At 48.0% G+C, this 27,821-nt stretch overlaps 1 protein-coding gene across 1 annotated transcript; it reads right to left on the bottom strand.

Annotated features, from left to right (window-relative positions):
* Nucleotides 1-93: 93 nt before the first annotated feature.
* On the bottom strand, nt 94-27,680 carry DTX4 (deltex E3 ubiquitin ligase 4). The gene is made up of 9 exons (XM_063094023.1): nt 27,470-27,680; nt 18,863-19,586; nt 12,705-12,766; nt 12,189-12,350; nt 10,257-10,318; nt 9,093-9,245; nt 5,711-5,872; nt 3,029-3,118; nt 94-327 (listed from the first exon to the last, which is right to left on the bottom strand). The coding sequence occupies exons 1-9, from the start codon at nt 27,678-27,680 to the stop codon at nt 94-96; spliced, it is 1,860 nt and encodes a 619-aa protein (XP_062950093.1).
* Nucleotides 27,681-27,821: the final 141 nt, after the last annotated feature.

Here is a 27,821-nt window from a genome sequence, read left to right as displayed (position 1 = left end):
GTCATGAGGGCACTGCGCCAACTTCCACCTTGACTCTCCCACTTCCTGCCCTGCAGTCCCCATGACACCTCCCACCTCAGAGCCCCTCCCGCCTCAGTCCTTCTCCTGGGCAGTGCTGTCCTCTGAGATGCCCTGGGCAGCCAGTTCAGCCAGCACGTTATCCAGGTAATTGGCATCTGGGTAGCCATGGCCAGTGAGATTAGAGCCAAATTCTGTCTTGTGGTGGACCTCATTCCAGATGACAGTATCTGACTCGCCCGTGGTGCTGGAGGTACCAACGGCAAAAATGAGGCGACGGTCCCAGGCCACAAGCAGCAGCTTCAGAACCTAGGGAACAATGGCGGGAGACCAAAGGCAGACTTTCAGTGGTTGTCAAAGACTGTCCCTTGGATGGTAGAGCATACTCCCAAGGGTCCCACCACTTCCTGCGTCATGATCCCCTAAGCAGAACAGTGGAAGAGAAAGAGATTTGGACTTGGAATCAGGAAGCTACAGGTGGAGTCTTACTTTGTCACTGAATCCCTGTGTGACCTCGGACAAGTTATAGCACCTCTCTTTAATTTCTTATTTACGAAATGGCCAAGGTATAATCTGTCTCTAGAGATTGTGAACATCTTATGGGGCACTATGTGAAAAGCATTTTCATACTTGTGCTTGGAACGCACTACTCAATAGATGTTAGCTAGCAACACAATAGCTGCAGTTTGAAAGATAGGATCTAGGAGTTGAAGGCACTTATGATCTGCGAACTTCTGAAGCTCTGCCCTTCACCACCATCACCACTGATGTGGTTTTAATTTACCCACAGCTAAAGTTGTGGAATTCTTCTCTAGTGACATCTTGAAGCAATTTGACCTCTTCCAGGCTATTTCACATTTATTTGTTCATCTGGTCCTCATAACCACACCTGGATCCAGGTACGGTAGGTGCTATTATTGTTCTTATTTTATTTTAGGTGAGGAAACCGAGGCCCAGAGAATGCATTGAAGCTTGAAGAAAATCCTAATTCAGCTCAATTAAAAAATAATAATAATAAAAATAAAAAAACGTTGTTGAGCAGGACTAATGCCTAATGCCCTGTTCCAGGCCTTATCAGAGCACTGTCCAGCTGAAGACGGCATCCTATAAGAACATCTTGGTTTCAAAACTGAACTCCTGTAAACATGGTATGGGCTGGAGGAAGAGGAATTAACTAGGCTGGCAGTGCCAGGATTAGAAAAGGAGTTCAGTGGTTTGGAAGGCAGTGCTGGCATAAATGACTGAGGGGATACAGTGGATAAGAGCAAGAGTCCAGGATGGTTAACGTGTACAGCCTGGGTATGTCATTCATGTACACGGTGAGGCCTGGACAAAGAGTGACTCTTGGCAAGAGGATTCTAGTTTTAACAACAGGCCTTCACAGTGGACACATTGAGCCAACAGTTGGGATGTAAATCCAGTCCAAGCACAGAAATCTGGCTGTTCAAGGCAAACAGGTCTCAGGGCTGGTCCTGACTCCTAATCTGGAGACTGTGCACTGGCACATCTTTATGATGTGCTCTACTCTCTCATTGCTCCAAACTATCTGCTTCCTCCGTGTCAGTGGAGAATATATCCATACATTTTGCCAGGAGACCTGAGGTGCCTCCTTATAGGCAGTTCATTACCCACCCCACTTAACTGGCTATACCCCATGACTTGATGGGGGCTGTGAAATGTGCATAGAAGTAACAAGCATCCAGGGGCTCAAAATGGAATTACACATTTCCATTTGGATTCTCTGTTGGTCCTCTGCCTGCTTAAGAAGGGCATGGACCACAGAAGTACTGCTCCTTCAACCTAGGTTCCAGAATGGGAAGACACATGGAGCAGACTGAAGCTGACTGCTATGGTCTGAATGTTTATGTCCCCTTTAAATTCATAGGTTGAAGTCCTTACCCTCAAGGTGATCATATTAGGAGGTAGAGCCTTTGAGAGGTGATTGGATCATGGGGCAGAACCCTAGTGAATGGGATTAGTGCCCTCTTAAAGGGGGCTCGAGAGAAAGCCCTTGTCCATTCCACCATATGAGGACGTAGTGAGAAGGCACTGCCCGTGAACCAGGAAGCGGGCCCTCACCAGACACCAAATCTGCCAGCACCTTGATTGTGAACTCCCCAGCCTCCAGAACAGTAAGAGATAAATTTCTGTTGCTTATAAGCTACCCAATCTATGGTATTTTGTTATAGCAACCTGAACAGATTAAGACACTGACCCACAGCAACAACACAGCCACAGCCATTGACATGCAAAGTACATGAAAAATAAACATTTGTTGAAATAGCTGCTGAGACTTGGAGAGAAAGTTGACTAAAACACACCTCTTGTCCAATATTTCCCCCAGCAATGGTCCTTATCCCTGTTAAGATCAGAAAAGATTTTGAAAATCCAATGATTTTCAGCCTCATGCACAGAAAAACAAAAATAAAAATGTAATTGTAATTTTAGAGTTTTTAGAAAAAACGGAAGCCTGATCATGAATCACTAGGAATCCAGAAACCCAGTGATTGTTCCCTTTGCCCTTTTGGGAAAAAGTCAAAGAATACAAAAGTACATAAAGAGAAAATAATCTCCCACAAATTAAGATCCCTGCCCCAGAGCAGCGCTTCTCAAGTTTTGCTGTGTTGTCAGATCAGCTGGGGATCTTGTTAAAATGAAGTAGGCTCTAGTTCTGTATATCTATCAAGCTCCTAGGTGTTCCCACTGGTGCTGGTCCCAGGATCAGCCTTTAAGCAGCAGGGCTCTACACAAAGGATCCTAAAATAGATGAATTATTGCCAATAACATCCTGGAGAGGAAAAAACCAAAAGCTCCACGTTTACCCACCTGCAAAAAAAAAAAAAAAAAAAAAATTCCAATCGTATCTACCCTCACCTATGACCTTATTACCATGTGCATCTAGAGTTAAAAGAAACCCGGTTCTCTGTGGTCTGTGTGTTGCAGGAAGCAAACTTCCAGCCCTAACATAGAAGTAAATCCCTTGGCCCTACTCTGAAAACCCTGCTCTTACTTTTCTCCCCTTCTCGCTGTCCGGAAGGTAACAGTGTCGTGGAAAGCCGCGGGCGCTGAAACTCTTCCCAGGATTTGGATGTTCTGGTCCCTGAAAGCAGAAAGAATGCAAAGGACACTTTTCAAGATATTACCGATGAGAGGGGATACAGGCTGTGATAAATTCAAATAATGCCTGACTGAAAGGCCAATTCTAACCTCTCCTGTTGACACTGCCGGTTGTGTAGGCAGCTCGGACGTCTGCCTGGCGCTGCCCCAGCAAGGCTGTGCACTCCCGGAGCCCAGGCTCAGCAGAGCAGTCACGACTCTGCCGCAGCCCAGCCCAGAGTTCCTCCCCTAGGGAATCGTCCTCTACAGTGAAGGCAGAGCTTGAAGGTGTCTCCTCACAGAAGCCCAAGCCTGTGTGGTCCCTGAGTGTCCTGCTACTGCCCCTCTGGGGTGAGCCTACGAAGTGGCTGTAGTGAGCGTGGAGAGATACATTTCCCCTGACAGGAGCTGGGACTTTCCTGGGAGAACTGAGCATCTGCAGAGGCAGCATGCGGCCACCTCTACACCCTAGTGCAGGCTCTCTGATCTTTAATCCCAGAGACTGGAAAAAACAGCCTTCTCCGATACGGTCACCCCAGCCTGATTTTTGCCCCCTTCTGTCTGTTCTACTTCCCACCGAGTCCATCAGCTATTTCTCCTGACTCCTGTATTTTTATTCATGTCCCTATCGCCCTGACTGGCTGCCTCGGAATCATTCCAGCAGTCTCACCTGACCCCCCATCCAACCATATCTCACTCTCCCTTACCCCAGCCATCCCACTGCTCAGGCCCCACTGCTGGAGCCTGGCTGTCGCAGTGGTCTCCTAACCGGTCTCCTTTCCTCAAGTCATCCCCCACTCTTTTGCCAGACTGGCCTTCCTAAGCATAATCCCAATCACGTGACATTCCATAATCCTAACCACATGCCTCACCACCTTCAGGGGCTTCCCACAGCCTGATAAGTAAGGTCCACAGCCCCCACCCTAGCATTCAAAGCCCTCTGTGACCCAGCTGCAACCTCCCTCACTGCCTAGTCTTCCACATCTCCGTCGTGCTCCCTCCCTCCACCCCCTTTACCAGTCTCAGGCCCTAAATTAAACTCTTCCTTATCACCCTTTGACACGTGACTTTCTCTCCTCTACCATCCTGTTATGTCCTCCAACTAAAAATGCATTCCTCCATTTCTTCCTGTCTTTCAAGGCTCAACTAGAGGATGCCCTCCACCAGAAAGTCTCCTCTGACCCTCCCAGACAGACAAACACAAGCTCTCTTCCCTACCACGACATGTAGGATACTCAAATAATGACGGTGACCAGGTATTGAGCACCTTAGTACTGTGCCCAGTGCCCCGATAGGCATATACAAATGTTATCTCCCATCCTCGCAGAACCTCTGCATGTTACATTCCTGGCTGGAGAGGAGAAGAAGCAAAGCTGGGAGAGGTCAAGTAGCTATCCAAAGTCACCAGACAGTAAAGTCCCAGCCAGGAATTGGAACCCAGGTCCACCAGAGTTCGAAGCCTTGTGTTTCCACTTTGGCTACACTGCCTCTCGCGGCTTTTATCAGTGACACACACCTTTTTTTTGTGCTATAGTTTAATTAGTGATGTATCTTTTTCTTTCCCTGACTGGTAAGTCTCTCCAGGAAGAACCATGTTTTATTCAGTTCTTTCACAAGCTATCACGCCTTCCTGCTTTATTTCCTCCACACTTCCTCTTTTATTTCCGCTTATCATTATTTGGAAGTACCTTGTTTATTTATTTGTTGACTTGATTGTCTTCCTTGCCCCACTGAAATGAGAACTTCAGGAGCAAGGACTGTGTCTGTTTTGCTCATTGTTTCTCCAGCACCTAGACTGTGCCTGGACCATATCCACACTCAAACATTTATTAAATAAAAGACAAAGTGGAAGAAGACAAGCAGAAGGGAGGAAAACAGGGTGAACTAATAAATATTTGCTAAAGAAATGAATCCAGTAAGTGCCTTAGGACATTTAGAAAAAGCTTCATTGTGTGAAGGAAGGCCCACATTTGTATTTACTGTTGGAAATATTGTTCGAATTTGGTCCTTAGGACAGTCTTTCCAAGAATCAGAAGAGGAAAGAAATGGCCACAAAAATCAAAGCCAATAATCACTATCAAATTACAAATGCAAATACCACTTAACAAAGAAAAGCCACTTCTAGAAAATTATTCTATAGATAACCTCATATGTATACAAGGTTATTCATTACAGCATTATTCGTTGTAGTAAAGGATTGGAAACCATACACCTATCAAACAGAGACTGTTGAATGCAAATTATGGTACATTTATAAAATGTATTATTACGCACACAAAGAAAAAATGAAGACACCTTCTGTATATTGACAAGGAAAGATCTATAGACTACACCATTAACTGAAAAATGCAGAGTGTAGAGCAATGTGCCTAAAATGTCACTCTTTGTGTAAAAGTGGGAGGGGGGAATGCAATCGCTATTGCAAATGCACAAAGAACCATGGAAGGATATGCAAGAAGGTAAAAATAGTGGTGGTGAAGGGGAAAGTGGGTGGGGGGGAGGCCAAGTAGATGGGGGACAAGGGTGGAAAAGAGATTTTTCACAGTATAGCATTTTACCTGCAAACACCCAAATGCAACAGCTGGGGTAGGCTCACCTGAATGCCAGGGGGGATGCTGTAGATGATCCGGATGGTTTTGCAGTCTGGGTGGCCAGGCAAGGAGTGAGGGATGAGATGGTACTCCATCTTCCCTGGAGGCTGTGTGCCAGTCTTCACCCCATAAATGGTCTTGCAAGTTGGACACTGCAAACTCCCATCCTTAGGAGACAAAGCCGGAAGAACCAGATTGGGAAACAGTTTTGATAATAAGTTCCGCCCCCCAACCCCAAAGGGTACTAGAGATAAAGGGCCAGGGAGACAAAAGGTGCACAAATGAGTAATAGACCTTAGTCACACCCGTGCCCAGCTACCTAGTCTATTTCTGTTTTCTCCAAAATAACAGGAGGTAAATTCCACCAACAGCCCATGCTCCATGCTAAGGAACATGTAAGAGAAGCCCTTGTCTGTGAGGAGACCAGCTCACCAGGGCAGGGAGCATACACAGGCAATCGTTATTTAACCTCTAAGTTCCATACAGATGGAACAGACAGCAAGCACTTGAAAGCAGCAATCTCCCAACTGCAGAGAATCAGAATCATCTGGGGGAGCTAGTTAAAAATAAAGACACCTGCACCCCACAGAATCAGAAATGGAAGGCTGCAAAGTGCAATGGTTCAGAGTATGAACTCAGAAGTCAAACTGCTTGGATTTGATTCTCGGTTCTGCCATCCAGCTGCTGAGTGACCCTTGAAAAATTAATTAACCTCTCTGAGTCTCGGTTTCCTTATAGAACAAGGAAAATAATAGTATCTGTCTCACTGGGTTGTTGGGAGGATCAAATTAGACAATTCATTGGAAGTGTTTAGCATGTTGCATTTCTAAATGTTATCAGTATTTTTATGATTTCTGTGGAGAGACTGATGCTCACACAGGTTTGGAAACCACTGTTATGATAAGAGAAACTGGGTACTGTGTGTTGGAGTAAATAAAGATAACTTCAAGAAAATGGTTCTTTAAGAATAGTTATAAATTGGCTGAGAAGGATGGAGAATAAGTTTTGCACAGAAGGATGGAAATAAGTTTTGCATAAATAAGTAGAAGAGGGAATGATGTCATTAGTTATAGCATTATAAATTTAACAATAGAGTTTGTATCTCTTGTTTCATTTAGTCCTCACTCTCTGACAGTGACTTGGAAGAACTCAGCCCCCTTTTGTAGAGAAAGGAACTGAGGGACGGCAAGATTAAAGCACTTGCTGCCAGTCCAGGCTAGGACTCCAGTGGGTTTGTCTAAAGCCACGGGCTTTGCACCACACCTCCGTGGCTCTGATAGTGGGAAGAGGGGGCTCTGGATGCAGTGATGTGTGGGGTCATTGCTTCACAGCAGGACGTGGTGAAGTGCTGCCTGGAGGGGCAGGAAGGAACCTGGAGGAGGATCCAAAGAACAAATCCTATTCCAGGCTCACAAAAAGAGTGGGTGAGGAGGAAGGCATGCACAGGCAAGGAGCAATGTGTGTAAAATGTGCTGTCACACAGCTGGGACCAAAGCTCTCCAGGACATCTCATCTCTTCAGGAAGACGGGGATCCTCTGCTGAGCTATTTAGGGACACTCTCATTCAAGCTCTACTCATTTAAAGAAATAGCTCATATTCAGAGTAATCACTCTCTGAAACCAGGGTCCCCCTCTCTGTTCTGGTTTTCATTGCTTCATGACCTTGAGTGAATCACTCCATTCTCTCTGGGCACTTTTCTCCCAAGTGTTTGATAAAATAAAAAGACACACTTCAAAGTATTTGTGCTAAAGAGAATAAAGGATGGTGTCTTGAGAAACATTTTTCAAACACCAGAGGAATAAATGCAAAGAGTTACTAGATTTTTCTTGAATGTAGTCAACAAAAAGGGAATGAATGTGTTAAGAAGCCCCTTTAAACCCAAAATAACCTCTAACTGCAAGATCCCAAAGAAACTTTTTAGCCCAGATTGGGGAGTGAACGCGGGATCCAGACTTGCATTCTCCATCAGTGATTGAGTACCGCCGTGAACATGACTCTGGGGCACTGGGAAGGAGTCCTGGGTAGGCACTTTGGGAACTTAAACCGAATAGGCTACATAAAGATGAAGGGGATAAATTATAGCCATAACACAAAGGGAATACCAATCTGCAAAATAATAGTAATAACACCCTATAAAGTAGGTACTGTTTTATCTCCATTTTCCAGATAGAAAATAAAATCTCAGAGAGGTGGAAAAATCTGGTCCAAGGTCACTCAGCTAATAAACCAGGATTCATGCTTGGGTCTGCTGCCTCTTGCTTCTACTGTTTCCCACATTAAGAGATGTACAGAGCAGCCCCTGAAACCCTGACTTGTTTTGGATGAGTAAGAGGTTAAGAGGTATCAGGGAAACCTCAGACTCAGATGCAGTCCAAGCTGGGCCTGGAGAAATGACTGGGATTCAAACTCACAGAGATGGGGAGTGAAGGTTATTCTGGGCACAAGAAAGAACATGAGAAAAGTCTGTGATTTAGAAAAAGCTCAGACATTGCAAGGTGAGCATTATCACCTAAGGAGACTCCCAGATTCCTGGAAACCAGCTCTACCGGGGGAACACCATCCCATTGTCAGCTAACCAACAAGACCAGCATCACAAACAGCCTTCCTGTCCTCTGACAGTGGGACTCTAGGGCAGGGATTACCAGGTATACTTTGGAAACAGTTTTCTAATGCCTTTGAAGGGACAATCAGAATGTCTTGAAGTTGTCTGAAGAAAATGAATTATAACTGAAATTACTAGCCCTGGAGAAGGGGTGATTGGGGAACCCATTCCACTGGTATGAATGAACACACACGATGGACCCAGCACTGTGATAAGAACTTCCTTCTACTTCGTTGATGGGGCCCACTTCACCCAGCAATGGGCTATGACAATGGGCCACTCCCTTCAGAACCTTCATGGATGAAAACCCACCCCCCTCAGACCACCATACCCAAAGTAGAGACTGGGGGAGTTGGTTAGCATGGCTGTAGTGGATTGAATTATATTCCCCTGCAACTCACCGAAGCTTGAATTGTGTCCCCCAAGTTTTATGTATAAGAAACTTGGTCCCCACTGTGACAATGTTAAGAGGGTGGGAAATCCTATTATGGTAATTGAAAGGTGGAGCCTTGAAGAGGTGATTGGATTGTAGGACCATGCAGTAGTGAATGGATTAAAAATGGTGGTCAGGGGCGTGGTTCTGAGGGCTTTAAAAAAAGAGGAGAGTCTCTCTCTCTCTCTCTGCCCCCCCCCATTATATGCAACAGAAACAGACTAATACAGCGGTCCAAAGGGAAGATAAAGAAGGGTTTTTATCCTGCAGCAGTACCTCTAAGACTCCCCAGATCACCTGGGCGAGGCCCTCATGCTTTTGCTCCTCTATGGCCCACAGGCTGGCACTAACCTTGTTCCCGTTGTTGTACATGGCAACCAGGCAGTAGATGTGGTAGATGTGGCCACACCTAGACAGCTTTCCCACCACCTCAGGCTTCACTGTTGGCTGTGAGCCCTTGTAGCCAGAGGGGGCCGTGAGGCGCTCCATACAGATGGTGCAGTCCTGGGGTGAGAGGGGGCAGAGCAGAAAGGCCATCAGCTCTCACCCAGCCTGGAGGCCAGACCATCTCCATGGTCGCGTAATCTCAGAGGTCAGATCAGCTGTTACTGTTCCTCTTCTAGAAAGCCCACAAATCAGGGTGTTATGTGCTTTTAGGAATCTAAACATAGTTGGTCTTGCTTTACACAACAAAGAAGTTCTTGAAATAATGTGGGGATCTTCAAAAACTTTGTGGAAATATTTGTATTACCTTTTAATTCCATTTTTCCACGAACTTTTTCAAGCACCTCCATAATTCCTGGTAGTGGTACATGTTAACGTGGGCTCATCAACTAAATTATAATCTCCTTGAGGACTGTGATGATGCACTGTCCTTTCTTTGTGTCCTACAATGGCTTGCAGAGGAAACAAATGCTTGTTGATAGACCCACTGATGAGCTTTACTTAAGCTGAACTTTCGTAAAGGAATTGAATTTGAAGTGTACCATAGGGGCAGGGTTTCTTAACTCCAACACTTTTGACATTTTGGGAAGAATAATTCTTTGGTGTACGGGCTGTCCTGGGCATTTTAGGGTGTCTAGCAGCATCCCTGGTCTCTCTATTCTGTAGATGTCAGTGGTATCTCTTCCCTCCCCCAGTCACGACAACTAAAAATGTCATCAGACATGGCCAAATGTTCCCTCAGGGGCCAAATTGCCTCCTGTTGAGAACCACTGGTCTACCTCAAACCCATTTTAAAGTGACTTCTCATGGTTTAGCAAATTGTTTTTTAAATTCAGACTATCACTTTAAGCTTAGAATCAATCAGCACTATGCTACATGGGAGGTGGAACAGGGTAAGCAGCAGCTAAAGCTCTGGACCATGAACTTGGGCCCCGGGTGTTAGCTCTGACCCACTCTGTACCAGTCAGGACTTAGAAAGCAGCTCCTGCCGCACCCTGAGGAAAGTTACAGCAGAGGAAAATCTTGTGGGTGATGGAGAAGGTGAACCCTGCCCTGCTTCCCCACACCCACCTCGTCTGGTGGGTGCCGGACTTTCTGCAGATACTTCTTCAGCACCTCCTCTGGGGTTTTGCCTGTGGGAACAGGACAGAGGATCAGCAGGCCACCAAGGCAGAGGTAAGGGACCTAACAGCCTTGCCATAATAGGCATGCCAGAGAGGGGACTTATTAGCCAAGGTCAAAGCTGAAACAGCAACTGGATTTAAAAATTTGAGAGAGAAATACAGGTTGTAGAAGAGCAATCTTTGTTTTGAGGAGGGTACAGTGTTCACAGCTGCCTTTATGTCTTGCAGTCACTTCCCTGACATCCCTCTGCTTACTTTCAACAAAATCACTCTTTTTTTTTTTCTTTTTTGGAGGCTGGCCAGTATGGGGATCCAAACCTTTGATCTGAGTGTTACAAAACCATGCTCTAATCAACTAAGCAACCAGCCAGTCTCGACAAAACCACTTTTTAACTGAGATAGGCCAAATGGGTTTCTCTTCCTTATCATTGAAGAGCCTGGACTTGCCCAAATTCTCTCATGAGATAACAGAAATGAAAGCACTTTATAAACTGTTACACATTACATAAACATTACCACATTCATTTTACAATTTGCTAAGTACTGTCTCCATTGACAATGTGGCATCAAAGTGAGATTATTTTTATGGGACATCAGCAAGTTACGATCCACAGCTCAGGACAGTCTCCCGTGGCTGTGGACTGGCCGTCACAGCCAGCAGACACAGCCTGGCAGTGGGAAAGGGTGAAGGAAGCTCTCTGGGGAGCATCCTGACAGGCTGCAATGATTTGGGGATTTCTTCAGGGTGATATGGCCTTGTACGGAGATACAGAGGAGAAGCAATCAGTGCCACCGTGAGCCACTCTCTTAACTTCTCTGAGCTTCTGTTTTCTCACCTATAAAATGGGGAAGAGCAACAGCACCGACCTCAAAGGGTTGCTTTGATAATTAAATGAGCTAATGGACACACAGCCCTTTAGCACTTTGCCAGGTCAAAGCCCACTATGTGCTATTAATAACAAAAGGAAGAGCGGGAAAGTGTAAAATCCCATCACTTCCTATCAGACTATGGGCAAAGCAATTGAGTTCATTTAAGCAGGGAAATTTTGATAAACTGGAGAAGTAGGACAAGGATTTGAGGAAGTAGATCATGCAAACAGCCTAAATCTGGGATGCAGACTCTTCCCTCCCCCTGTCCTGCTTGTCTTGTGAGAATTAAGCCTCTCCTAATTGGGATCCTATTATTTGCCAGGTCCTGAGCTAAGTGCAATATACACACAATCCGATTTAAACTTTATAAGAAGCTCGCAAGATGGGGGCTTCAGGATGGGGAGAGGGGTTGAATCATTTAACAACCAATGCCAGTGACCAGAAAGGCCAGCCTCAGAGCTCAGCCAGGTTCCTGGTACCAGGAAGGTACAGGATTGACCCTTTAGTTGCTGGATCATGGGCAGGTAGGAAGGGGTTCCTAAAGGAGAGGTCAAGTGGCCAGAGCTTCTGGAAGTTCTAGGAGGACACAAGACAGTGGCTACTTCTCAACTGTCAGGGATGTATTCCAGGACATACCTCCTGGATACTGGTTGTGCGTGTTTTTACCCCATTATAAAGATGAGAAAGAGGCTCCATGCAGTCATACAACATGATAAAGTTAGTGTTTGAATCCAATCTGTCTCGGTTCCAACATCAAAGTGAGCCTCCCTCTAACATATTTTATTTTTACCACACTTTATATTTTTATGTTTCTGTATTTTTGTACTGTATATTCATATATATCAAGGTTTTTCCATCTGGCCCATTTTGGTATAATCATAAAAATCTACTGGTTAGGCCCATTTAGCAGATGCAAAAACGAAGGTACAAGAGTTAAGCCATGGCTATGACCCTTAGCAGCAGATGTGGAGCGAGGGCTGGAAGCCAGGTAAGATAAAGAGGCTGGTACCTTTCTTGGCTTGTTTTTTGGTAGTCTTGCGGCTTGTGTTGGAAACCCCTGGGATGGATTTTATTTCGCTCTTGCTGACGGGGGGCGGGTGTAGGACCAGCTTTGGTGGCCTGGTGAGACACACCGGCAGCCCTGCTGCACTCATCAGGATCCCAGTGATTCCTACAAGGGGCAGGGCATGGGGGAGGAAGGACTGAAGAATTAGCTCCCAATGATCCCCAAATTCCTCTCTCACTCTTAACCAACCCTCCTGCTTTCCAGCAGACTCATAATTCATGTATTCTCTCTAACCTCTACTTTTCCCAGAAACTTATTCATCCACTCAACTGCAATAGCATGCTTTGCTTTTAGCCATCAATTCTCCCCAAACTCTTCCTGCTCTTCCCATGCAATTCCTAAAATCCCCAGTTGCTTTAATTAATATCCAGATTCTCTCCTTTTTTACAGTTGCTCAGTACTTATTCTATTACTCTGAGTTTTCTACATTGCACAAGTACATCTCAGGATTTCTCTTACCTGCCAAGGCAGGATTGACAGGACTAGACCCATTTAAGTTCTTCACTGGGACGGTGGGGACCCTGTAGAAGGAAAGAGCAGATATGTTACGGTTTTGACAAGTGGGACAGAATGCACCAGTAGTTAACACTACTAAAGATCAGGAAGCTCTTAACACAGTGGCTAGAGGTGATATCTTCAAAACCTAAGTGAGACCATGTCACTTCTCCACTCAGAACCTCAAAACTCAATATGACTCCTCAGATCACTCAGAGTCAACATCCTGGCAAGGTCTACACATCCCTGCATGATTTCCCTTATCTCTCTGGCCTCCTTGCATATCAATTGCCCATTTACTCTGCTCTAGTTATTCCTCCTACATACCAGGATTCTCCTGCCTCAGAGCCTTTGCACATGCTGTTCACTCTGCCTGAAATGCTCTTCCACCAGACAACTGCTTAGCTCCCTCCTAAATCTCCTTTAGTTTTGGCTTGAATCTTACCTTCTCAGTGAGGTGCCTGCAACCTTCTTATTTAACACTGCTGCCTACCCCTCCATCCCACCCTGGGACTTCTAAGCCCTCTCACCTGACTCAATTTTTTTTCTTTCTTTTTTTTTTCATGGAGCTTATAATCTTTTAAAATAAGTTGTTGCTTACTATCTCCCCTTCTAGAATTTAAGCTCTACAAGGGAAAATATCTTTGTTTTATTTAGAGCCTAGCACTAGTAGGCATTCAATCGAATTTGTTGAAGAAATGAAAAAATAAAGAAACAAGTTCAAACCAGGGTACAAAAGAGTTACCTAAGATGCTTTTAAAAAGACAGACCCCACGCCTGAATGAGAATCCTCACCCATGGAGCACAGGAATCTGCATTTTTCCAAAGCTTCTGAGAAAATGCAGATGTAGCCAACCCCCAGTCCAACATTTGGAAACCACTGCTCCAACAGCTGTCACTTATCCTTTTTCTCCTTTTCCCTCCTCCCCTTCACAACCTTCTTCCCAGGAACTCGAGCCAGGCTGGGGAGGAGACCGTGTGGCTGCCTGGGAGAGGCGAGGCCTCCCACAGTGCTGACGAGGAATATCTGGGATATGTGGGGCCGGATCTTGTGCAATCCCGTCTGCCACCCAGGCTTGCACAGCTGAGCTTGGAGAGGCAACTGGACCTGGCCGTGGATGACTCCTGGAGCCAGGTGGCCTAGGAAGCCAGAACGTCTGCCACGGGGGTAGACAGTGCTGGGAAAGCGGAAGGAAGAGAAAGAGTATTTGTCTATCTGTTTATCTGTCCATTCAAAAAGTGCTTATGGAGGGCCAGTCTGTGGCTCGCTCGGGAGAGTGTGGTGCTGATAGCACCAGGTCAAGGGTTAAGATCCCCTTACCGGTCATCTTTTGGGGGGAAAAAAAAAAAGTGCTTATGGAGTCCACTTTATGTGAGACACAGTGCTCGATGCTGGGGACACAGCAGTGATCATGACAGCCCATGGCCCTTGGTGTGTTATAGTCGCTGACATTGACAGCGCTCACCTCCCACAAGGGGCGGTTCCAGCTGCTCAAACCATATAAACCTGGCTGATCTTTCCAATTCCCTGTGTAAGAAGCATTATTATTAACCCCATTTTACAGGCAAGGAAGTTGAAGCACAGAAAGGATAAGCAGGCTTGACCAAGAGCCCACAGCTAAGGATGTGAACCCAAGCCAGCTGGCTCTAGAGCCCACTCACTGTGCCACTCACTATGCCAAGCTCTTATGTCCATGTAATCCTCATAGCATATGCAGCTTAGAGCTTCATGTAAGGAATATGCCCACTACCAGGAGAGGGGAGAGCTGGATGGGACCTCGAGGCCTGGCAGTGGGGTCTGTATGTCCCCCACATGCCCGAAAGATAGGTGCCTCCCCAGCTATTCTGAGCCTGCTGGAGCCTCTGTCCCTTCCCAGGGACAATGACACGTGCACCAAATTGGGAGGAGGATTGAAATAACAGATGTGGTATAACAGATGTGGGATAACAGTTGTGGGGGATAAATCATCCCCCTAGATGGGGGGTGGGGAAAGCTGAACTCAAAACAAAGGCCACCGGGCCAAAAAAAGAGGAACGGGCTTGTTTCTGGACTCTGTGACCTGCCCCACAGGCCCAGGCATGCCATGGTGGGTGGGGAGTCAGGGAAACTGTGTTTGAGTCCCAGCCTTGCCAGTAGCAGCTCTTCACAAAGTCAGTTAAATTTTCTGAACCTCAATTTCCTTCTCTGTGAAACTGCGGGAGAATCTTGGGTTAGAGATGATGCCAAGGAGACTTCTTGATAATTTCCCATCCCAGTACCTGAGACAGATAGCAGCCTAAACCCTGGGTCCCCTATCCCCATCCATGACCAGGTCCATGACCAGGTCCAATGGCCTCTGCAAGCCTTTCTGGAGAGGCTGGGAGGGAAGATCCGGCCTCCTGCGGTCTGTTCCCTGACTTCCCACCAGGGGGCAGCATGCGCTGCCCAGCCCTGAACCTGCTTCCCCCTCACCTTCTCCAAGGCCCCCACTCCAGCTGATAAATGGCTATGATCCGGTTGACAAAAGCCACCTTTGTTCCCACAAACTGGATTGGCAGGTTTCCACACCCAGTCTGGTCAACCAGGAAATACTCCAATCCCCAGAGCGCCACATTGCCCAGGCAGCCCAAGAACTCAACTCAGGGGGGCAATTTCTGCAGGGAGGGAGGAAAAGGCCTGCACATGGGCCTGGACATGCATGGAGACTGTGGGGCTGATGCTGGAGAGGAGGGGGAGATATTTGCTTATGAAATACAGAAGGGTGTAATGGAAGGAGCCCTGCACTGTGGTCAGGAAATCTTTGTAGCCCAGCTCAGCAACGAACTGCTTTGTGCCTTGGGCAGGTCCACCCAGCCTCTCTGCACTTCCTTGACCACACCTGAGATACCACAGCTGTAAACAGGGAACCCTAAATGTCTGCCCCATGGAGTCTTTGTGAGGATATAGAATCTAGGTCAAATACTTGATAAATAGCGGAGCCCTGTGCAAATTCGAGTGATTGTTTACGCTCTTATTTCCAAACTGTAAAAGGATCTTGGGCTTAATAAAGGATTTTCCTGCTTTAATACTCCATTTCTCTCAGATTCTTGAGGACATGGGTATCAAGTGTAAAGTGTAGCGTTGAGTGCTGGGTCGTACTTAGGATTGCTGAGTTGGCAACACCTGATCACCCCTCCCCCATGGAAGAATGCCCTGTGTAGTCCATGCTACTCATACCCTGTTGGGGCCCCAGCTATGCATGCTTGAGCCTTCCTTCTAGAAAACAGCAACCCAATGCCAGGCAAGCTTCTCACATCGTCCAGGCAACTGTACTCCACCAAAGCTGTCCAGCCTAACCCCTTGTTGGCCAATCAGAAGACACCTTCTCCCCATATTGTTTGGCTCTTCCCAGTTATGGAGGGTCCAAGTTTTAATTTCTGTCGCTAAAATATAAAACTGAAAAAAAGAGAAGAGCTGGCAAAGTGGCAAGGTAAAGGGGTTGAGGGAGGGAGAATATCTCTGCAGACACTATAGCGAGAAGCACTGTTTTTCTCAAAGTTACGCCCCAACCCAGGAATCCTCAGGCAGGACAAGGGTCTTGTCTCTATGGCAACTGAAGCCTAGCTGGAGACAGAGAATCCTCAGCTCTAGAGGGGGCCAGAGGGGTGACTCCCACCCTCCACCACACAGCCCCCCTCTCTCTTCTCTTTAGAAACCCCCTGCTTGTGTCTCTGAATAATTCACAGGGTCTTTTGTTCCCCCCAAACCCTTCCCTTCATCGCACTTCTCCCACCCTCCCTAGTCTTCCTTTCTTCCGTGGGAAAGTTGCTGGAAGAGGTCATGGGCAGAGAGAGGAGGGGGAAGGGGCCATGCAATGACAGAAGGTCGATGGCAGAGCCAGACAAAGGGAATAAACATGCTAATTAAATGGCCAAGAAAGGCCAGAGGAGAAGATGGTAGTGGGGTGAGGAGGTGGTGAGAGGTGAAAAGCAAATGGATAGAGAGGGGCAGGCAGGAGCCTCCCTTGTCAGGAAAACACAGCAAAGAAAAAAACAACTTGTTTCTATAGCTGTTTTGAAACTGCGCTGCCTGGACCATCCCTGAGCTCCAATTCTATTGGTGGACAGAGGGAGTAAAGAAGAGAGATAAAGTGCTGCCGACTCCCTCATTGAGATTCAAAGCCACCTGGGTGCTTCACCCTCAACGATAGCAGGAGGGCACTTGGCATTTGTCAGGGGCGTCAGAAATAAGGTGGGGTATTAGATCCTGCCCAGCTTCGAATTCAGTTCAACAACTACATAGCGTATATTCAATATATATCAGCTAATAATAGTAATAACAATAATAGCAGCTAATACTGACTGAACTTTTATTATGTGTCCTGCATCGTGCTAATTCTATACACTGAATATCTCATTTCATCCTCAAGACAACCCTAGAAGGAAGGTACTAGTACTATCCCATATTACAGATGAGGAAGCTGAAGGCAGAGAATGTAAAACTTGCCCCAAGTGACACAGTAAGCGCCCTGGGTTCAGCCCAGACAGTCAGGTTCTGGAGGCTGTGTTATTATCCAGCATGTGAGCCTACCCGCAGCAATCATCCTGAGATTCTCCTAGAGGCTCTCAAGATGCTGCTGTATGACAGGGTGGAGAAACTGAGCTGTGACATGGTTTAGGTAGTGATTTCCCTCTCCCAAATACTTCCACCAGCTCAGAGAAAGTCATATGAAAATCCCAAGCATCTGACAAGCATTTTACCATTTATAAATTGCCTTTGCACACAATGAGGAGCTGGACTTTAGCCAAAGAACAGTGGACCAGGAAACCAAAACTTGAGTTCCAAACCCCACCTGAACACACCAGCTATGTGGCCCGTCTTGGTGAGTTAATTCTGAGCTAAGCGCCCATGCCTAATACTTGCATCACAGAGGAAGAAAGCAGGATAACGCCAGTGAGCGCATCTGGTAAACTGCCTAGGGGTGAACTCCCTTAGTGAAGGTTTTCACAATGACCCCATGGGTAGGTAAGGCTGCTAGACCTTGCAAGGATTCTGTGGCTTACCTGGGTGGCAGAGGCAGTGGGGGCCGAGTATGTGGGCTCCCAGCCTGGTACTCCTCCCACTCTGTGGGATACCCTCCTTCCTCTCTCCTCCCAACACTGAACCTCTGTGTGCAGACATAAAGCTGAGTATTGATAGCACACCCTCAGGGAAGCCCGGATTTTCAGACTCAGGTGCTCAGCCCAACAATAAAGCCATCCTGACCATCTGTGCCTAGGGGCTGCAGGCTGGGCCAGGCCCCTCTGGAGAAAGGGAAGATTGGGTAGGTGTGAGAGGCTGACAAGAAACCAAGGCCTGGCAGGCAAAGGCTGAAGGCACAGACTGGACCTGGGTCTATTCCATGTTATGATCAAGAAGATAAAGGTGATTTAAAAAAAAAAAAAAAAAAAAGCAACACTAAGAGAATTTACCACGTCACCAGGCTGTCACGGGAATAACTGAGACCATGCATGGAAAGTGCCCAGCAACTGCTACTCCAATCTGGAGTCACCCCTCCAGCTTCCAGAGAGACCAGAGGAAAGAGACTAGCTCTCATTTGGCACTTACTGTGTGCCAGGCATCGTGCTACATGCTTGGTAGGGGAGGAGCACGGCAGAGTCAGAATTTGCACTCCAGTTTGCATCCTATTCTCTGCCACAATTAGCTATGTGCTCTTGAGCAGTTGAGTCTCTATTTTCTTCATCTGTAACATGGGATAATAATGCCTACTTCAAGGAGTTGTTTTAAGGTTTAAATGAGGTAATAAAGCCCCAATACTAGAATATAGTGGGAGCTCAATTAATGCTGCCTATTATTACTACTGTGAACAATCTTCTTTAATCCTCAGGCAACTCTAACATGGGTATTATTGCCAGCACTTACAGAAAAGGAAGTGAGGACTCTATGATAGGGATCTGGCCCCAAATCACACGGCTTAGAAGAGGCAAAGTCTCCATTAGAATCCAGATGAATTGGACCCGAAACGTCAAACCGTCCCTCAGACACCACATCAGCTGCCTTCCACCCGCAGCCAGGAGTCACAGGAGATGCGGGGCCCCTCCTTAGTCTGACCCAGAAGATCAGTTGTATCCTATCTATGTCAGGCACCCATGAACACACCTACCCAGAGGCGATCAGCACCCGGGACTGGGCGATGGCCAGTCGCTGCAGGTTGGTACGATTCAAGGTGGCCAGGGCCATTCTGCCAGTCTTGCCATTGGCTGCTGGGGGGCTGGCAGGGGAGCCCGCAGCTGCCGCAGCCGGCGTGCTAGAGGCTTGTCGTCGGATCCCCTGCGACGGGGCGGTCTTCACTGGGCCTCGACCGGTGCGCGTGCCGTCCAGAGGCTTGGCCCCCGGGCCTGGTGCGGGGGGCAGCTTGACCCCTGCAGAGGGGGGCGCGTTCTTGCGCGTGGCTGGGGGCTGCAGGGGCCCGGGGCTGCCGTTGACCACGGCCGCCTTGACGCTCATCACTAAGACACACTGTGGGCAGGAGCAAGGGGGCGCAGGGGGCGAGGCGGCCGAGCCAGGGCTGACCGGCCAGGACGGAGCCCGAGGCAGGGCGCCCGTGACCATGGGGTAGACGAGGTCCAGGCGCCGGCGCACGCGGCGCTGGCGCTGGGTTTGCCGGTTGATCTGGCCCATGGTGCTGAAGTCGATGACATAGCTGAAGCCGATGCAAGTGAGGTCGACCCAGGGGTGCTGCTTCTCGTAGGCGTGCTGGATGGTGATGCCCACTTCCATGTCGTAGGGCGTCCAGGAACCGCTGTCGTTTTCCCACTCCCACACCACGCCCTTGCCGGGGGCAGAGGACGGGTCATAGTAGTTGCGACGAACCGGGCGGAGGGTCCCTGCCAGAGTGGGACAGAGGAGAGGTCAGGGTCCGCGTGGAATTGCATTGCACTGTACTCCACTAGCAGGCTAAGCATCAGCTAGTCCTACTGTGTGCCGGGCACTACGCTCGTTGAGATGTCTCATTCCTGACTTTAGGGAGTCCACAGTCAAACCAGGGTGGACGCAGATGAGTTACAGCAGGAAGGATATGGGAGGCAGCTGGGGAAGCAGAAAGAGTGCCTTGGGGGTCAGGGCACCTTGGTTTGCAGCCAAATTCATTCATTTACCAACTGCTATAGGCCCCCTCAGTCTCCTCTTCTCCCCTGGGAAACAGGAAAATAACTCCTTCCCAGGGGTTTTGTGAAAATTAAATGTCTCACACATTCATCCAACAAATAAATATTTGTACATGCCAGATACTGGATTTTACACGCACACACTATAATTTGCAGGATGGCATATAAAGCCCCTGGCACACAGTAGGTGCTCATAAATATCATATTCCTTCTCCCCTGTCTCTCTACATGGCCCTGCACCAAGGGCTATGGAGGAAAAGAACACCAGGCTGTAGGAGCCTGGAGGACAGAGGGAAGACTCTACCCCCATCCGGGAAGGCTGCCCAGAGGCGGTGGTGAAGCAGCTGGCTCTCTGTACATTTACGGGTGTGGTTAAAAAATAAATAAATAAAAGGAGCGTTACTGTATGCAGAAGGGAAATCGGGTTGAGAAAACGCTGTCATTATTTCCCAACGTTAAATCTTATTTCAACAAAAATAATATTCCCAGTGGTATTGAGAGTGATTTTATAATTCTCTAACATCTTTCTTTCAAGAAACTCAAACTCTCCTCAAGGTAGGATTGTCTTAATTTTGACAGTGTCACTGTGGGGCAGGGAAGAGGCTAGGGTTATTACAGGGTAATGGTATAGCAGAAATGAATCAGTGAGACTGGAAGGGAGCTAAGCCTGTAACTGTTGCCCCTTTCTCCAATGCCCACCCGAAACCTTAATGAATCTAGGCCCATCCCAACCAGGGCCCGTTTGATGATATGAACACCAAGGGTAAAGATGCCTGCCTCAAGACAGGGTCGGGAGGCTAGGGAGGGCTCCAAGGGTGCTGGAATCTCTGCATCCAAAGGCGTAAGCTCTGTCCATCAAAGTGGTGGGAAAAGGCTTCCCTTCTCTGGCCTCTGACCCACCCCCTCCTCTAACCCAGAGGGAGACACCAAGATTGGGGACAGAATCCCATTCAAGGGGGGAAGAAAAGGAACAATGGCTATTCAGGCCTTTGCTAGGGTCATAACCCACCCCCAACCCCATCTCCAAGCCCCTTAATGACCCAAAACATCAACATTCAGAGGCTAGAGAGAGATGCAGAACAATCCCCTATTCAGCACCAGGGCCTCTGCTGGGGGACATGGGGATACTGGGATGAGAGGAGGAGAGAGGCAATAGTTCCCTAATCTCCATTTCCTTCTGACGTAGCCAGCTTGATGGGGAACAAAGGGTACGGGTTTTGGGTCCAAAAGGGGAGGTTCTGTCCCTTCCAGCTGTGAGATTAAGCCTCAGTTTCCTCATCTGCTTGGGTCCCAGGTAGCTACTTCAAAGGGTAGATTTGAGGATTAAAAGAAGGAATAAATATAAAACTCTAAAATAGCACAGGTACATAGCAAGAGCTCAACAAAAGTTGGTGATTATTATTGTAATTTATTTTCTATTATATATCTAAGCAGGATGAAGAAGTCATGGGGAAAGTTTAGTTCAGGGGATGTGGAGGGGTGTGTGTGCGTGTGACAGAGAGAGAGAAAGTTTCTACATAACTAATATTTGCACAATCTTTATTACTTAGAAAGCATCTCATATATCCCATCCCATATAATCTTTATGGCAATCCTATGAAACACCTTTTACAGATGAAGACATTAAGTTTAGAGAGTTTAAATGGCATTGTTTTATATTCTTTCCAGGGCAGCAGGGACAATATACTTGACCAATTCTCACAAATGTGCCTAAAAGGCATTTTTTTTTTTTTTTTTTTTATTAACAATAGTGTTAGCAGTCCTGGAGATACCTGAGAGTTCTCACAATCTTCTAAAAACTATGCCATGGCTTTATAACACACCTTCCTAGGTTTATCTTCCTCTATCCCCTGTATTTTCCTCTACTCATACCAGACACCCCTTTTATACTCATGAATTGTCTGGGTGTTCCCTGACCCCATCCCCCACTATTTCCCAGGTCTCTTTTACTGAATGCCCTCCTTTGCCCCTTTTACCTACTGAAATTCTCCTCATCATTTAGGTCCTATGCCACTTGCCATTCATTTCTTAAAATGTTCTCCCAACCCCAGCCACACCCTCAGTGTGGGGTGCATGTCTGGACTTTGCCTGATGTGCACCAGTGTTTCTACATGGTGCCCTAAGTGGGGGTAGGGATACCACTGTGCAGCTCTTTGCATTCTAGTGCGCAGTTACAAGGGCTCCATAAACTGTGCTGTGATTGATTGAAGACTTCTGGCTACTTGGACATCTAATCATTTATCACATGTCACTGAGCACCCTTTAGCTGCTATGGGGAATCAAAGATTGAACCATTCCTCAAGTAGCTTATAGTCTAAAACAGGGTTAGAAGACATGTGTGTGAATGACTATTTAGGAAGCAGAATGTGCCATAGAAAGATGCCAGCAAAATGTACGTTTGGAAGAAAGCTGACCACATCCTCTCCCTGTTTAAATCTCTTCCATGAATTCCCCTTAGTCAGGAATGAAATCCCCACCACCTACGAACCTCTGCGGCTCCTCACACCCTGATGCACTCTGCCCACACCTCCGTCACACTGGCTTTCAATCTCTTCCCCTTGCCATGCTTCTCTGATTCTTCATAATGCTGGTTCCTTCCCCCAAAATTCTGAGGAAATGCATGAAGATAAAAGGGTCCTCTGTTTGGCAGGTGTAAAGGAAAATATAAGGCAAGATAAACCTGCAAAGGTATGTTAGAGCCAGGGCATAGAAGGTCTGAAATACCAGGCTGTGACAGATTTTATTTGTAGGCAGCGAGGAGCCAGGGAAGTTTGTTAAACAGAAGTGAAAAGAGCAGAGCTGCTCTGTTAACTAGTTGCAGGTAAGTGGAAGGGTGTTGGCAGGGAAAATAAAAAGGAGGCTACAGACTGGAGAGACCCTACAGAAAGGACATGGGTAGGACTTGACCATGAGTAGCCGAATGCTTTCCAAGTGAGGTCCCAGGACCACCTCCTTCAGAACTTCCTGGGGTTCAGATCAGCAATACCCTCAAGACCTTTAGGTCAGCATCTCCAGGGCCTGGGAATCTGCATATGAAGGACCACCCTGAGTTTTCATCATGCACACTAAAGTTTCAACTGTTGGGCCACATGTTCTATGTGCCTGTTGTGGATAAATATGTCCCCCAGAGTTTCACATATTAGAAACTTAATCCTCACTGTGACAGTGTTAAGAGGGTGGGGATCCTCTTAAGGTAATTGAAAGGTGAGGCCTTTACGAGATGATTAGATTGTGAGGACCATGCCCTAGTGAATGGATTAATCCATTGATGGTTTCATGGTGGTCATGGGCATGGTTAGGATGGCTCTATAAGGACAGGGAGTGAGAAGCCGAGCTCTCTCTTGCTCAGCCATTTTCAGCATGTGATGATATCCTCCTGCATTGCTGTGGAATGAGTCGCCACCCAAGAACAAAGCCCTCAACAGATGTGTTCCCCGGTCTTTGGGCTTTCTAGCCTCCAAAACCGTAAGAAATAAATTTCGCTTTCTTATAAATTACCCAGTTTCAAGTATTCTGTTATAAGCAACAGAAATGTACTAATACAGTGCCTGTACATATTAGTCACCCAAATAAGACTCTGAATGATGAAATGAGTCAAAAGAGGCATTGACCATGGGAAAGTGGCAAAACGTGGCACCATTAACAGGTGGGGGGAGATGTAAAGAGGAAATGCTGGTTTGGGGAGGGAAAGCTACTGAGTTCAGCTCAGCCCTAGGGGTAGTTAGGGACAGTAAACAGACCTCAGAACCAAAGTTTTGGGACAAGACAAATGGCAGGATTTCATTCTGTGATTATTTTCAGAGACTACCCTATTTGGAATGTCCTAGTCCTGGACTTCCCTAGAATCAGGAGCATAAACTAGAGAATCTGAGGAGATTCCATCTTGTCCTAAGGTGTAGTGACCCAAGGAAAAGGCCTCTAATAGGATAGGGATAGATAATGTTCACACACTAAAGAAAAAGACAAACATGCACTGTGTCCAAGAAGTCCCAGGCCTCTCTTACCAGCACCCAACACCCGACTAGAATGTTCCAGGATGACAAAAACTTGGACGTCTTATTAGTGTTATAGCCCACATGCCTGGAACAGTGCCTGCACGAGCAAGTTGCTCCACAACTGCTCACTAATGGAGAAGAGCAGGCAGCACTTCGTTCAGAATCTCAGGTCTGCCAGTGACTAGCTGTAAAACTCTGAGCAAGTTAATCTCTTTCAACTTGTTTTCTTTCCTTATTACATGGAATAATAATAAGGTTTTCATAAAACTGTTGTGAGGATTAAAGAAGATAGTATGTGCAGTGTGTTTGGTTCGATGCAGATACATGGTACATCCTCTGCACTGTAATTACCATGCGGTCATCATGATGCCTGCCTCTCCTCCACTCCTGTGCTCACACAGGGTAGGGGTATTGGGACTGAGGGTGGTTAAAAATCAGCTTCTGCCAAATCCTTTAATCAAACTCACTCTCTCTCCATCTGATCCTTCTCCCTGCATTAAAGACATAAAAAAGGCAAAATTTGCACAGAAAACTCTGTGCTGGAAAGAACCTTCCTTCACACCATGTGCAGGGGCCAAACCCATTCACCTGCCTATCTGCATGATGGGAAGAAAGAAAAAGAAGAAATCTTAAAGCTGCTCTTCATTCTGCAGAGGAAAACGAGGCCCGAGCAGTTAAGGGACCTGCTCAAGGTCACACGGTAAGCAGTGAATCTGGGATGAGAGCTTGAGTCATGTCTGTCCACTCTCAGCCTTCCATCCTGCTGCTGGGGCCCTGGAGATGGCAGCAAGCCAGTGTGTTGGAAGATACAGGGGCAAGTGATCCTGAAGTAAAGCTCTTCAGTCACCGCCCTACAACAGAAAAAGGATTGCCCAGTCAAGGTAAATGGTGGTTGGTGGAGAGGACACAACCAAGGCTTTTGGAAGTGATTGGCCAAGACCCAATCCTCTCTATCGAACCCCCTCTCTTCCCTTCTTTCAGATTCTCTAGCTCAAAATACTTAGAGGAGACCAGCATAGAGTGCAAATGAGCTCAGAGCAAACAGAGGCGGGCAGATGGGTGTCTGCAACCTCCCAGTCATCTCCCTGGAGACAGGCTGGATGAGGTCCTGAGAGACTGGGGACACACTCAACAGCCAGGCAGGCAACTTCTCAAAAGACAAAGCACCTATGTCAGGAAATGTCCCCATGTAGAGAAAGCAACAAAAAAAGAGAGGAATCGCCTCTAGGCAGGGGACTTCCAGCTCTTTTGTTTAGGGGGATGTTTCTGGTTCCCAGTTTTAAATTGTGGCTTGGGGACAGCGAGTAATTTAATTAAACATTGCCGAGGCTTGGCTGAGGTTGCCTGGGAGCCAACCTCAAAGTTCCTACCCTGTCATGGCCTCATCAACGAGCTATATTGAGGGGAGCTATGTGTGTGTTGGTAAAGAAGGGAGAGAAGGGGGGTTCAGAAACCCAGAGATTCTATTCTACTTTGACAAGCATCCCGACAGACCCAGCATTGCTGGGAATTCAGCCCAATGCCTTCAGCACCCCGCACAGGCCCTGGCATAGGAGATGTGCTCAGTATGGTTCACCGACTGACAGTAGGAAGGAGTGGATAAAACCAAAACAGTGTGGATGTAAAACACACCCTGGCTATGATCCAGGGCTAGTTCTTTGCCTCAGGTCTAAAATCCAAGGGGTCCCAGCCTTGACTAAACTGCCAATCACCAGGCAGGTAAGAATAATCAGACTTGAGGGGTAGGCTGTCCTTCAGCCCAGTCTTCTCTACAGCTTCATTTCTGTCAAAAGGGTCCTTAGGTCATGACCCCTCCTAGGGACCATGCCCACTCCTAGGGACCATGCCCATCCTAGGTACCCCCAAACACAGATTAATCCTTTGCCCTGCCCAAATGTACGAGAGAGGGGCTGGGAATTTTATGTCTCCTGGGTGGTTCTCCATATGCTGCAGAGATTTACTATGAAATAGAAAAGCTAACACCTGCTTCCCTCTTCCCCAATCTGCCACCTCCACCCTCACTTCCACAACCTCTGTCCAAGTACATTCTCTCCCTCTCTCTCAGCTGCACTTAATCCTCTTTCTCAATCTTCCCACATTCCTCCTCATCCTCTCCTCCTCTCATTCTCTCTCAGGTCCACCTCCCTCCCTTTCCACCAAGGTTTAAGCCCCTCCAGATGCTAACACTTCCGGAACCTCTCCCCAGAAACCTTGACTCAATTGACCAGTGACTGCAGAGTTTTTGGCAAAGAGGCTATTGGGAGTTAATGCAACATGAGGGTGGAAAGACAGTCCTTTCCCATGACGATCCTAATTAGCACACAGGATGTGGGGGCTTTCCAAAGAAGCTGAGATGCCTGCTCAAACAGCTGTTCTCTGAGCTGCAGGGCTCTCCTAGACATCCTCTCTGCTCCCTCCCCACCACACACCTGCCTCTCCAGGATCCTTGGTTACACTCTTGGGAAAGCTCAGCCAGAATTCCAGAAACAACCCCCCACCTCCCACCCCTGTCACTTAAGAGATTACTAGAGAGACAGAGACTTGTCCTAGGTCATCAATTACGCCTGCATACACTGGGGCAAGCAGAGAAGCAGTTCTGCCTTCCTCCTTCCAAAGATCCTCCTCCCCAACCCTGACCTCCACCCTGCAGGCTCTCTTCCTAGCTCTGACCTGGAAACGCTGGTCAGTTGGGAAGTGGGGTTGTGGTGGCCATATCAGCAACTTGATTCTCATGAAAAGACAGGAGTTTAGCATTCTGGAAGATCAGAGTGTCCGTCATAGGCGACAGTTTCAGAAGGAAGCTTGGGGACAGTTTCTCCTTAGGAATCTGCCTCCTCCTCCATGGACAAAGGGAGTGGATTCCCTGCCAGGCATTCCGGAGCTCCGTCCCTCCCCCTCCTCTCTGCATGTGCTCTGGGCTGTTGCTTCTGTACTTGGAGTGCACAAGCAGAGGCATTCGCCAATGCCACAGCATCCAGGGCGCTTCATTCCCTGGAATCCCCTAACTCCGGTCTCTACTCCCAGGGAGGATCCTGCCCTTCCAGACTAGACTACAGCTAGAGCCTCCAGGGAATCCCTTCTTTCTGCCCCGGTTCCCACACCCAGGACCCAGTTGTGGGAAGGCATCCCACACAGTAGGGGCAGAGGCAGGAAGGGTGAGGGTGAGGGGGGTGTATGGCAGGCCCAAGGGGGCCTGAGGCAAAGCAGGGTCCGACGAGGTGTGAGCAGCCAAGGAACGAAAGCAGGAAGCCTTTGAGAGGGGCTAGGATTGCTTGTGGGATAGGGCAACGCCAGAATTCTACACGGAAGGACCTAGGGCTACCAAGCGCTGCACGGGGGGGGGGGGGGGGGGGGGCGGTTTTTATGTGCTATATTTGCATAACCAGAACACTGATACTACTTGCATGGATGTTTATTTGCAGGGAAGTTGGGGGGCAACGGGAGGTGTCCTAAGAGAACCAAAGGAGTGAAGCGCCACCCACCATCACCTCTCGGTGACAAAGCTGCACGGAGATGCCAACTTGGTGGGCTAAGGTGGGCTTTCAAGGAGGGAGGTCCCGGGACAGGCAGGGGAGGTGGACGCAGGTGGGGCAAGGGCGGCCGGCTCACCCGTATCTTGGCGAAACTGGTTCATGGACTGCAGGTCGATGATGTAGGGCGCGAGACGGCTGTCCACCTGGCCCAGCACCACGCTGCCCCCGGCGCGGGGGCCGGCGCGGACCACCGCCTCGATGTGGTGGCTCACGGCCGGGCTGTAGGGACGCCACCGGCCGTGCTCGTTCAGCCATTCCCAGACCACCACGGCCGAGGCCAGGAGCATGGCGAGCCCGGGGCTGCGGCGGCGGCGGCGCTGCGCTGCGTGCCTCCCGGGCCCGGGGCGCCTGGCCTCCTCCGCTTCCTCCTGCGCCGCCGCCTCCGGGCCTCGACCGCGCCCCCAGCCCCGCGCCCAGACGCCCCGGGC

The sequence above is a fragment of the Cynocephalus volans genome, chromosome 4 (assembly GCF_027409185.1).
Source record: "Cynocephalus volans isolate mCynVol1 chromosome 4, mCynVol1.pri, whole genome shotgun sequence".
Taxonomy (NCBI): domain Eukaryota; kingdom Metazoa; phylum Chordata; class Mammalia; order Dermoptera; family Cynocephalidae; genus Cynocephalus; species Cynocephalus volans.
Note: the sequence above shows the minus strand (reverse complement) of the source record. Positions and strands in the feature narration are given on the sequence as shown.

Coding starts and splice junctions, on each gene's coding strand:
- DTX4 (XM_063094023.1), bottom strand. CDS start 27,680: ATGCTCCTGGCCTCGGCCGTGGTGGTCTGGGAATGGCTGAACGAGCAC. Junction 12,767..18,862: donor CGGGTGCTGATCGCCTCTGG/GTAGGTGTGTTC, acceptor TTCCTTCTACAG/GGTCCCCACCGTCCCAGTGA. Junction 12,351..12,704: donor TGTCAATCCTGCCTTGGCAG/GTAAGAGAAATC, acceptor TGCCCCTTGTAG/GAATCACTGGGATCCTGATG.